The sequence below is a fragment of the Myripristis murdjan genome, chromosome 16, assembly GCF_902150065.1.
Source record: "Myripristis murdjan chromosome 16, fMyrMur1.1, whole genome shotgun sequence".
NCBI lineage: Eukaryota > Metazoa > Chordata > Actinopteri > Holocentriformes > Holocentridae > Myripristis > Myripristis murdjan.
In genome coordinates, this window is record NC_043995.1 from 18,592,501 (window position 1) to 18,605,000 (window position 12,500).

General features: G+C 45.6%; 1 protein-coding gene across 2 annotated transcripts in view; it reads left to right on the top strand.

Moving 5' to 3' along the window:
• nr4a3 (nuclear receptor subfamily 4, group A, member 3) overlaps positions 1-12,500 on the top strand; it is a 23,058-nt gene that overhangs the window by 8,716 nt on the left and 1,842 nt on the right. For both annotated transcript variants that reach the window (XM_030072162.1, XM_030072163.1), the window contains exons 3-7: positions 1-780; positions 5,940-6,069; positions 6,948-7,111; positions 7,220-7,419; positions 11,352-11,530. The exon at positions 1-780 is cut by the window's left edge and continues 59 nt beyond it. In XM_030072162.1, the coding sequence (XP_029928022.1) occupies positions 1-780; positions 5,940-6,069; positions 6,948-7,111; positions 7,220-7,419; positions 11,352-11,530 (1,453 nt within the window). The remainder of the gene's footprint in view (positions 781-5,939; positions 6,070-6,947; positions 7,112-7,219; positions 7,420-11,351; positions 11,531-12,500) is intronic.

Sequence of the window (12,500 nt, forward strand, 5' to 3'; positions counted from 1 at the left end):
CAGTCCTTCAGTTACCAGGGCGACAGCTACAGCTCTGACCTCATGACCCCAGACTACACCAAGCTGGACCTGGGCGGGGGCGAGATCTCTGCAGCGGCCGCCACCACCTCCCTTCCCAGCTTCAACGTCTTTGTGGAGGGCAGCTACGAGCCCAAGTCCTCCTGCCTGTACCAGATGCCTGCGCACAGGCCCACCATCAAGAAGGAGGAGGAGAGCTACCCCACTGCTCCCCCGCTGGAGGTCATGTCCTCCTCCTCCATGTACTTTAAACAGTCTCCCCCCTCCACCCCGACCACCCCCTCCCTGCCGCCCCAGCCTGGCACCTCCTTCCTCTGGGAGGAGCACTCCCTGGCTCCTCCGTCGCACCCCCACTCTCTGGGCTCCGGCCTGGAGACAGGCCCCATCAAATCCCCCCGCTTCCCCCATTTCTACCAGCACTCGCCACCCCACAGCGGAGGCAGCATCGGTGGCTATGAGGGGCTAGGTGGCGGACTGGTTCGCACCTCCTCCTCTTCCTCCTCCTCCTCTTCCTCGGTTTCCCATCCTCATGGCCCGCCCCTGGAGCAGCACATGTACCAGCTACACCGTGGGGCCGGGGGCAGCAGCCTGGCCTTCCGCTCACTGGCTCTCGGGCCCTGTGGCCCCCTACTAGGAGACAGCCTGCCTTCACCTCCCCCACGCGGCCAACCAGGTGAGGGCACCTGTGCAGTGTGTGGAGACAACGCTGCCTGTCAGCACTACGGCGTGCGCACTTGTGAGGGCTGCAAGGGCTTCTTCAAGGTAACAACCCCTCAAAAACATAACCTTCATGCTCTTCCCTCAGTCCCTTTCTTTCTCTATTTTTTGTTTGTCAAAGTCTTTCAAAGTGCTGAGTGAAACTTTTAGACATATACAGATGCACACAAACAAACACTCCCACATATAACTGACATTCCTCCTAAAAAAAAAAAAAAAAAAAAAAAAAAAAACACCCAGCATCTGTGACTTAGCTGCTTGTATTTCATTTGAAACTTTTTTTTCTTGCTTTTGCCTCTCTCCCACTCTGCACCCCCCTCTGTGCTCTCTAAATCATCTTTAGAGTCATTTCGAAAGTGCAACACACCCACAAGGGTCATCTCCCCCAGCAACCAAATGGGCAAAGTGTGTACCGTCTTATGTGTGTGTGATCGCTTGTGTTGCGTGAGAACAGAGAACGATAAAAAAAAAACACACATCCTCTCGCAGACAACCAGGGAAAATTGCCTGCCACGCTTGATGCTCAGCCACACAGAAATCAAATGTGGTGAGAGGGCAGTGGAAATGGAATCCTCCCTGAAATCAAAGTTTCCTTTGAATATGTTTGTGGCAGCCACAAAATTGACCACAATGCTTTTATAATATACTTTACATCACACAAGTTAGTCTGAAATTTAGTTCACCGCTGATTCAATCTAAGACTACGACAGTTGTCACACATCCCATATCACCGCACTCACATGTATACACACACACACACACACACACACACACACACACACACACACACACACACACACCTACACACAGGACCCATCATTTAACAGCATCAAGAGCCAGTTTTTAGTCAGACACATTTTTCATTTCCTATTTTGATGACACAAAACGCCAATATTTCTTATAGACAGCTACTTTCAAAATAATAATTTCTGTGACACCTACCAGTTATTCGAGTCTCATCACGGTGTCGAAAACCTACGCATTTCACTGTATGTTCATATCCGCTCCAAAGTTGATGTCGTTTTTTGCAGTTTCGTACATTTTCAGGTATACTTATTAAGCATTCTATTGGTTGCATGAGAGAGAGAAAAAAGAGAAATTAAGGGACAGGGAGCAAGAAGGAGGGTGCAAACACAGAAGTAATTGAATAATGCCTCTGGTAGGTGGAAATGAATTATCCCTCTTTTCAATTAGTTTCACAATTTGTTTTTATTTAGTAATTAATGAAAACAGCGTCTGGTGGCAGCAGGCCGCGGGCTGTGAGCTCGCTACAAAGCTCAGCACCCACACAGCCTGTCAGACCTCACTATGTCTCCCTCACACACACATGCCGAGGCAACCAAGCACACACACACACACATACACAAATACACATGCACAAAAAACACACATATATACTGTATGTGCATGCATATTATAATTTTTTTTTATTCTGTCAGAGAGCAAACCCCAGATGCCACAGCAGAAACCATTAGAAATGTGTATTTCATGCACCTATTCCTTTTCATATTCATATTATCAGGCACATTATGCCCATTATCCTGATGGTTTTATTGTCCCTTAAATATATTTCTCCTGATTAGATTTAATTATACCTGAATAGTTATTAGGCATTAAATCATAAATAGTCGAGGGTTGTTGGGAATGATTGTTATTTCATCAGCGCAATTTGAAATACATTTTCACTGTGAATTAATTGTACCTCTTCAACAAGTAGTCATTATTTTTCCGAAGTTTATTATTTTTGCAGATTAATATGCTCCCTTAATTTTTTTAATATAAATATGTCAACTTGCATTCACCGGGCTCCATTAATTTAGTGAAACTTTTTAGCATTCAAATTTTAGAATTAAAAATTATATCTAAGGTAGTGGGAAGCAATAGCATAATACCAACATGATGCCAGAAGCAAAAAATGTCATTAAAACAACAGACATGTTTTTTTTTTTTTTTTAAACTGAGTTCTGTCCTAACCAATATGTCATTTAGTTGTGCTTTTATGCACTAAAAGACATTGTCCATTCAAAATATGTGATTTTTCTTTCACAGTGCGGTATATTTGTGTTAGAGTTCAGTGCTAAAACATGACAGAGGGGTGAAATAACAACAACAAAAAGATATTTAATTAATTAAAGAAAAAACACAGCGTGGATAAACACATGCATTCATACACACACACTTACATAAACATAGTTTGTGGCCACTGAGATACAAAATAACAAAATTAGAGTCCAGATTGTCTCCTTTTTTTGCCATAAATCACCCCAGCACTTTTAATCAGAGATGGACTTGAGCAGAGAGGCAGTCATACTAACTCATTCTCTACAGAAAGAGAGAAGGAGAGAGGGAGCAGTCTGATTGCCCCTGATTAAGGAGAAGAGTGGAGGGAGGGAGGAAAAAGAGGGAGTAAGAGGGGGAGGGAGGTCCCTAAAGGCTTTTAATTTAAGCCAAGGCTATTAGCACATGTTACATGTCATGAATCTGCCTCTGCATGCCTCTGCCCAGCCCCCAGAACACCCGCGGCATGTGTTTGTGTGTGTGTGTGTGTGTGTGTGTGTGTGTGTCAGTCCATCTTTTTGCAAGTGTGTGGCTGTGTGCAAGCGTTTCACCCTGTTTGCCCATGTAAGTATAGCTTTAGTACATATAGATTAACCCATCCCTATTTTCTTTCTCTCAGTGTTTATCTTCGACCTTTAGATGATCTGAACGTTTCATCTCTTAAATTTAGTCCCCAAAATTGCTGCGTGTGGCTACTAACGCTGAAACACTATCATCCCCCTGGAATTTCTATTTTTTTTTATGCAGTTTTACCAGATTTAAGCACACATGCCACGTGGATCTGACAGGAGAGATGAATTAAAACAGAACATTCCATGATCTCATCCATCCATGTTCAAACACATGGAATACGATTGTCTCTCTCACACACACACACACACACACACACCTTATTTATTATATAGCCTAGGTAGACCAAAGTGCATAACTAGGAACTACAAATTTGAAAATCACATTGAGGTAATCTGATTTGGGTGCATGCGTGTGTGTGTGTGTGTGTGTGTGTGTGTGTGTGTGTGGGTGGGTGGGAGTGTGTGTGGGTGTGTGTGCACATGTAGGTGGCCCATTGATGAGTACTAGACTAGTTAGTTAGACAACATTAGCTCAGATACGTAGTGTCTCTGCAGAGACGCCAGTCCTCCGCTGCTCCATTCTCCTTATTAGAAAGCAAAGTCACAAGAGTCGCAGACACACACACATCACTGGGGAGACACAAGAGACAAGCCAACACCCACTCATGAGAGCTCAATTTATCACAACCATATTGATAACTTCAAATGCAGGCTTGTGCAGGAAGCAGCCTCCTTAAATTAGGCTCAGGGGTGATACACTGGGAGGAAGTTTCCCCCCTCAGCCAGTGACAGGGGTCAGCTGGGAAGGCAGCAGTTCTATCTGAATCCCCAAAGTGTTGTGGGAAAAAGTCTTCATGCATAAGACAGCTCCAAAAAAAAAAAAAAAAAAAAAGTTGCAGGTATCTCTAAAATCCAAACTTAAAAGCATCACACTTAACACATTTGTATACAGTTTTCCCAAAGTACACTGAATTTCAGGTTGATTGAATTTGTTGTTGGAAAATGCAGGAAATCATAAAGACTGCTAAAATATACTGTTTCTTAAGTTAGCAGCTCCAGGCCTTATGTTTTAAAGCTGTAAATGTTGGTATGTTGAGGCTGCGTGCGTCATCCAGGCGACTGCCTTCTCAACTTTATGTTTAGACTCATGTAAGCTAAACGGATGCTATTCTCCCTTAACCACATTAGCTTTGGTAATGACCATAACTAACTTATCCTCGCGCGCACGGGTCATTGACCATTGAAGAGATGAGAGGGAGACATTCACAGCGATCAGCGGTGCCATGGCAACGTCTCTCATCCGGCTCTGGCCCCCATTACGCGCCAGTTCCGCCCTTACGCCGGAGCATATGGAATAATTGGTGTGTTATTGGTCTCCCGGGGGGGACGGGCATGTGTGGCGCGAGGGGTTCCTAATTGGATTTATTTGTTTTGATGTGTTTTAGAGGCGTTAAAGATGGGAGGCCGCGACACTTTCCGTGTGTTCCGTTTGTTTAATTTACAGTTATTTATGGTGCCTGGTGCACGGACTTACTAGAGCCACTGTTTGACAGCGAGGAAAATGTAAGCTGTTTGCAGATCATGGTAATTATGGGGAAATTGCGGCAAGTTTTCTTACAACACTTTAAGAGTGACACCCCGGGCACAGGCTTGCCCAGGAGTTAATTCTTTTTCATGTCAGCGGCGCTCAAACAGCTTAGTGGGCTAAAAGCCCCCAAGGGCCCTCCCTGGATCAGATTTTGCCCCGGAAGCCCCATGGGAAGATTGTGGTTGTTTGGTGATTTAGACAATAATTACCAAACTGTTTATATTATATTTGGAAGTTACTTATGATCAAAGGAGTCTCACGATGCAGTCAGTGAACGAAATAACAATGGATCTAACCGTAAAACAAGTTTTCCTTTTCTTAGCACCTTTTCTGTGACAACCGGAAGCCCCTATCCCACTTTGAGAACACACCTATCCAGCTTCATGCGCACGGGATAGGTGCAGGAGCGCGCGCGCGAACGCATAGAAAGCGCACTATACCACCTCTGTTATTATTGCCTTTCATCCACGCGGAGAGCGCGCCCGGCCCCACGCGGCCCGTTTCTGATTTCATTTTAATAAGGTCAGTAATAATCGCGCGAGCCAGCCGAGGAGAAAACACCTCCCGCGGGGCCCATTGAGAGGCGCGATGCGCGAGGCCCCGGAGGTGCCACGAGCTGACCCGCGAGCTTCACAAACAATCTGTTCACGCAGCTCTGCGGCCGCTGTCCCCTGTCTCGCGGGACCCGCCTCGGCACGCCACGCGCTCGTCCCCATTGTCAGCTCCGGCGCTAATAAAATTGTCCCTCCTGCAGGCGAGGCATGTTGGGAAATTAATTTTATCTAATTATACTGATGTCACCGCCGCCTTTCAGCGCGTAATTAAAATCTGACCTGCGAGCTTCCGCTTTCATTCTTCGCTGAGGTAGAAAAAAAAAAACACAACAAAACAGAAATTGAATTAAACAAAGTATTTGTTGATTGTCTCCGTGTACCGGCGAGTCTTTGGAGGCTGATTGTCGGTATGTGTGTTTGTGTTTTCCGCAGCGCACCGTTCAGAAAAATGCCAAGTATGTGTGTCTGGCCAGTAAGAACTGTCCGGTGGACAAGCGGAGACGCAATCGCTGCCAGTACTGCCGCTTTCAGAAGTGTCTCAGCGTCGGCATGGTGAAGGAAGGTAAGAGCGGAGAAAAGGGTGACCACACACCTCGCACACACGGTACAGATCAACAATCACACACGCTGTTGATTCCAGATGGCGCAACACAAACCCTAATAGGATAAGTCTGACCCCCAAGTCCTCATGGTGATGAAGTTCTTCTCCCTGATCAGGGTTTAATAGGCCGGTAATGATGCGGTCTGTGTTACCGTCACACACACGCACAGGCACACACTCCCATCCATCAGTCACTCATCTCTCCTGCTAGAGAAATGAGAATGGGAGCACTCATCTGACAGAGAGCGTGATGTGTCCTTACCAATAGCCACTGACCCTTAACTCTTAAATCCGGGCTGTTATCAAAGGTTATTTCAAGAGTCATATAAACTGACCATGATGTTGGGTGGTTCTCACACTGATCCACTGTTGAGTTCTGCGTCTGTGTCATCAGTATCTGATCCAGCTGACTGTAACCGCATCTCGCAGGATGTCCAGATCAGCATGTTAGGCTGCTCATTTTATCATTGTCAGTGGGTCACCAGTTCTCTGAGGTTTCTCATCTGCGCTGTCTCACACATTAGTGTATCTGTCATGTAGACACACACACACACTAACACACACCGCTCTATCCCATGCACACAGCCCGTTACACAGCTCCACTGCCATCTGGTGGTTATTACCGTGTAGGGATTGTGGGAATGTAGGAGAGACACTGTAGCAGATTTGTCATTTGTAGTCTTAATTTCACCGTTGCAAATTATTGATAGAGTCGAATTAAGAGAAGAAGCTTTGTTTAGATGCTGCGTACCTAAAACCAGAGTGAAAAAATATGCCTCATTATTGTCTTTTGTCTGCTTTCTCTCTCTTTCTCTCTCTCTCTCTCTTTTTCTCCACAGTGGTACGTACTGATAGCTTGAAGGGGCGCCGAGGCCGTCTGCCCTCCAAACCAAAGAGCCCCCTGCAGACAGAAGCGTCCCCTCCCTCTCCACCCCTCAGCCTGCTCTCCGCTCTGCTCAGGGCTTATTCCCACTGCACACCCCGCGACCTCGACTACAGCCAGGTACCCTCACATCCCCCTGTTAGAGATATATACACACATTTGGTTAGTGAGACGTGAGAAACATGAGTTGATCAAGGCTTGAATCTCGCTCGTCTCCTCGTCCCACAGTTCACTGCAGCAGACCCTCCCACCTCCTCCTCGGACGCGCAACACATCCAGCTTTTCTACAGGCTGCTCACCATCTCAATGGAGACCACGCGGTGCTGGGCTGACCGGCTCCCAGGATTCTCTGAGCTTCAGCATGACGACCAGAACCTGCTCATAGACTCCGCCTTCCTGGAGCTGTTCGTCTTGCGATTGGCTCACAGGTGAGAGACGACGCGGGGCTACCTGATTTCCGCCTGAGCAAAACTGGGGAAGCAAACTTTGATAAGCAGTTTAGCAAACGGATGAGAACTTTTTCAGTGTACGCAAGTCGACACCCATACAGGCAAAAATGTTATGGGCCGCTTCTTCCAAAAGATTTGCAATGAACACCTACGATTTGGCATCTCACTTTGTGTTTGGAACAACAGGCAGCGAATATCCTTTACCATTACAGTACAGTGTGTAACTGTGCTGGCATAGCTGTCTGCTGCTGTGTTGGTGTATCTCCAGAGTAGGAGGAGTGGAGCTGAGTAATCGCCATATGAACCAGATTATGAATGGAGTCTGTAGCTATGACAGCAGCTACACCCACAGAGTTCCGCTGCGCTTGTCTGATATCTGACGCACAGAGAGCTCTGTGTGTGTTCTGCGGGCTAAAACTGTGCTAACATTGTGAACTGCGAGTTGACAAGATCAATCCCATCTAAAAGCTAGTCAGCTGAGAGCACTGAAAAGGGCTATTGTGAAAAAAAACATACATATTCAATTCAGCTGACTGAAATATAAAGGGAATCGACTCCGACATGATTGACCTCATGCGTTCACCCTATGTGTATGTGAGCGTGCACATGCATGTGCGTGTGTGTGTGTCACTGGTGGATACCTGTGGTGCCATTATAGCCACCCCAGCCCGTCTTTGCCCAGGAATTGCCCGGGTTACCACTCTGCCCCTGCGAGGCATGTGACTGGTTAAATTTATGGGATGGAGGGGGGCTGGGCTACAAGCTCATCCTTTTGTCTGGGCTGTCGTCTAGGGCAGAAAACCAACACAGTCAGACACACAAGCACACTTACTCACACAAACACGCTGATGATGTAGAATCCCAAGTTTTTTCTCCCTCTCCCAGTGCAGGTCCAGGTGCAGGGTGGGTAGAGGCTGGGTGGTGGCATCACAGTCCCAGCAGGGGGGCATCAGGCTGGGACTGTGACTCACTCTAAACGGTGGACTCATAGGGGCCTCTATCAAACACACACACACATGCTACCACACACACACACCGCGCATCTTCCTATCAGCCAAACTCCCACAGCACAGAGGAAATCATACACAAACATGGCACTGTCTTACTTTCTTTTTCATCCGCGTGAGCCGCACTCTATCGCAGTGTTGCTGCAGCCTTACATTGACCCCGCGTTGAACCCAGATGCCTTGTAGATCTCTGCACAATCTTGTGTCTGTGCGCTTGTTGGTGTGTGTGTGTGTGAGTGTGTGTGTGAATGTGTGCTCACTGCTCAGCGTGTATAGAGTAAATTTGCTCCGCTCTTTTAGGCTGGCATTGCTGTCAGTGCTCCGTTACTAAACAGTTTCTGTGGTTATTGGTTGATTACCGTGGTGACGGCGTAGTCAAGGGTGAGTGGAATGTGTGGCAGATATCCAGTTGTGTTTGAGTGTGTGTGTGTGTGTGTCTGCCTGCCTGTCTGTGAGGGGTTCTTCATGTGCTTCTTTTAAACCTGGGTCAGATAATAATTGTAAAAAAATTCGTACTCTCACTCTTATTCACTGAGTTCAAACAGATGGGTGGGCTAGGACAGACATCTGTGGTAAATAGCTTCCAAATATTTTCCTTTCCTAAAAATTCTGAGAGTCACTGTATTGTGTAATGTGCGAAACCACACCCATTTGGTTGCTGAAGATGATTCAAACCCTGAACATTAGTGTGAAATGCTGTGTGAGGAAAGGTTGCCTAAAAGTGAGCAAAACAGGCCTGTGTGCAAGAATTTTGCCGATTTGATCCCCAGCCTGGACGGGACGATATGCTGACAAGGAGTGTCACAAAAATTAATGATTAACTACCAAATCAACAGCAAAATTCTGATAATCATACCAGTGCTGTTTTTAATGTAACTCAGTCTTTACTCGAATGTAGCCCTAGACTGTGTGTTTAAATACTGAAACTCTTAAAGCTGCAGCCATGCTTACAGGGCTGTAAATCAAATTGAAGGCACATAATCATACAATTACATTTGTTGTTATAGCAGGACATTTAATAAAGTTCCTCTATTTTTAAATTAGTATTTTGATGGGCTGCTTTGTTTTTCGACTTGAGGACATGGATTGTGATGCTTCCTCTTGTTTAAATACTTGACACTCATAAAGTTTCTGTTTATTGGTAAGTTGTACCTAATTGAGCGTCAAGTAATTGAGTGTGATTTCTCTTTTTGATGTGATGTCGAATCAGGTGTCAAGAACTGTGTTGGCGTCTCATCCCTGTTTCTTTTTACAATGCAGCTACCATCTTTTCACTGGCCTATTCCTTCTTCCCGTCTCTCTTGTCCAATAACTGCATCCATCTCTTCTCCTCTGCCCCCCTTCTCTCTTTCTTTCACCACCTCTCCCTCCCTTCTCTCAGGCCCATGAGACAATATTTCTGTTCTGATGGCTGCTGCTGAGTGGGTTTATGTTTATGTGAAAAAGAGAGTCACCGCCAGTGGGCGAAAACCTTGTATCTCCAAAATGTCAATTCGTTAACATCTAAGAAAAACCACTTGTTTTTAGCTCGACTGCCATGCATTTTCTGCGTTTATCCTCTGGGTTTTGAACGGGGCTTCCTCAGCAAAAGGGTTCAAAGAGTATTCTCCACTTGCAGAGGAGCATGTTATCATTGAAGTTCAAACAGGAGCGTGGCCAAAATTTGAGTTGCGAGGTTTCCACCGGAGAGCAGTGGAGGAGTGCTCATGCTTGATCAACAGAGCTGATTATGTGTGTGCGTGTGTGCGCTCTGCTGAGAGGGGGTGGAGTTCCTCCGTTAAACTCTAATGAGGATAATTAGACACACACAGTATTTCATCTCCTTCTCATAACTGCTAAACCATCAGAGAGCAAATGTTTATACAGGGTGTAATTTGAGGCTCACCCCTTTTTCCCCCCTTTCCCCTTCACTCTTTCTATTCTTACCCTTTGCTTTTTTCTGGGTTCCCTCTTTAGCACTTTTGCTCTTTTCCTCCCGTCTCTCTCACTCTCCTCTCAATACACTGAGCTCTTACTGTCTTCTTGAGATCCACTCCTCCACTCCTCACCCATTTTCTTTCCCTCCTTCCCCCGTTTTGCCTCTCCTCCCCCTTCTGTGCCAACTGTCTGAATCAGGATTTTTTATTAAGTATTTTAACATGAAGGAAGCCATGCTCTTCTGTTACACACTAATAAAGAACAGTCATGCAGCCCTCCCTCTCTCCTTCTCAGTGGAGAAGTGGGATGGCTGTGTGTCGTGAGTAAATGATGGTTAAATACATCTGAGGAGGCTTTTCATTTCCTCATTAAACCTCTGTGTTTCCACTGCACACCACAGCCCGGGCACATTAAAGCTGTAACAGTTCACCTATACACACACACACACACACACACACATGCATGCACGCATGCCAAGTCCTCACACAGCAGCCCTCTGCCCTAACCCTTCACCCCACACCGCCAAAAAGGAAACACAGGAATGTTTTAAAATGCTATAATTTGGAAAACACAAGCTTAATCATCTGCATGCCTGTGTTTGATGTGTGTCCCGAGTGTGCATACTGCCACGTTTTCTCATTGTAGTTATTGTAATGGTTTCCTTGCCCAGTATCTTAGGACGTCTCCACAGAGCATGAGGGGGGAGAAACAGCTTCTCAGTGGAAAAATGTTTTTTAAATCCTCATTTTCTACCCCTTTACTCAAATATGAACCGATGATCCCAAATATGAACCAATCTTCAGTCAGCCACTGTCATAGGTAAAAAAAAAAAAAAAAAAAAAAAGCCAAATCTGTCTTCCTCGAGTACTACCAAACTCCATGTACCTTGTGGCCATACCAACCAGGTTTGCTCCATAAAATAACCAAAGGAATGACAAAACGTTAATATCATCTTGGTCACCTTCTTTCATCTTCTGTCTCTCTCAGGTCCATGCTGTCAGAGGATAAGCTGGTGTTCTGTAATGGCTTGGTGCTGCACAGGTTCCAGTGCCTTCGTGGGTTTGGGGAGTGGCTGGACTCCATCCGGGACTTCTCCACCCACCTCCAGAGTCTAAACCTGGACGCCTCTGCCTTCGCCTGCCTGGCCGCCCTGGTGCTGCTCACAGGTAAAAACACAACCCAGCGCTACTTTTAATCTCTGTTACACTCATGAGCAAGTAACATCTGAATACATTCATTCAGCGTCATGTTGATATCTGGGAAACATAGAATAATTACATCTGTAACGGCACTCTTTCAAAATGTGCTGCTACTTACAAGACAAATCTGTCCAAAAAAGGCAACATGTCTGACGCAAATACATCTCCAGATGAGTAAATTCATTTGAAAATGTTTAGTGAGAAACTAAAAAGCATACAGGCAGGATTTATCTGGCTTGTTTCTTATTGGTCAAAAAACTGTGTGTTGCTCCATAGCTTCTCTCGCTCCAACAGAGCTTAATTACAGTGATGTCATGTAGCATAACGGAGCACTGCAATTAAAGGAGACATGCAACATATATAGAAAACCATACAAAATTGTGTTCTGTCGTGATGAAAAAATATGCACCACACAAGTTTGTAATTCAGTATTACTAATGACAAAGACAATATCACCATCTCAAAACATAACTATAAACACAAACTCACAGTATTTCACTTAATCATATTTCTCTCAAAAATAGCTCTCACGATATCTATTAATTTTCTATGAAAACGCTCTTTCATCAAAAATGGCTACGCAGAGTCTGGTTTCAAAGCTTTTGAACAAAGAGCTGCTCCTCTCCACTCGCACGCACAGAAGCTTTTCGTGTGCAGGTATAAAGCTACAAACCCTCACACACCCTCTCTCCTTTGTCCAGAGCTTTGTCATCAGGTGATTCAGTGTGACAGTGATCAGGTGGATACATCCACTAACGTCACAGATATGCTCAAACACATACGTGTGTGCATGCCTGTTCTCACACACCTCCGTCTGCAGTAAGAACCCGATACCCAGAAGCACCTGCTGCACCTGCCACACACCTGGCCCTCTAATCAGTGTGAAAAACTGAGGAGCATCACAGCTTTCTCTGTGAAAGGCGCTTATATGGTATAG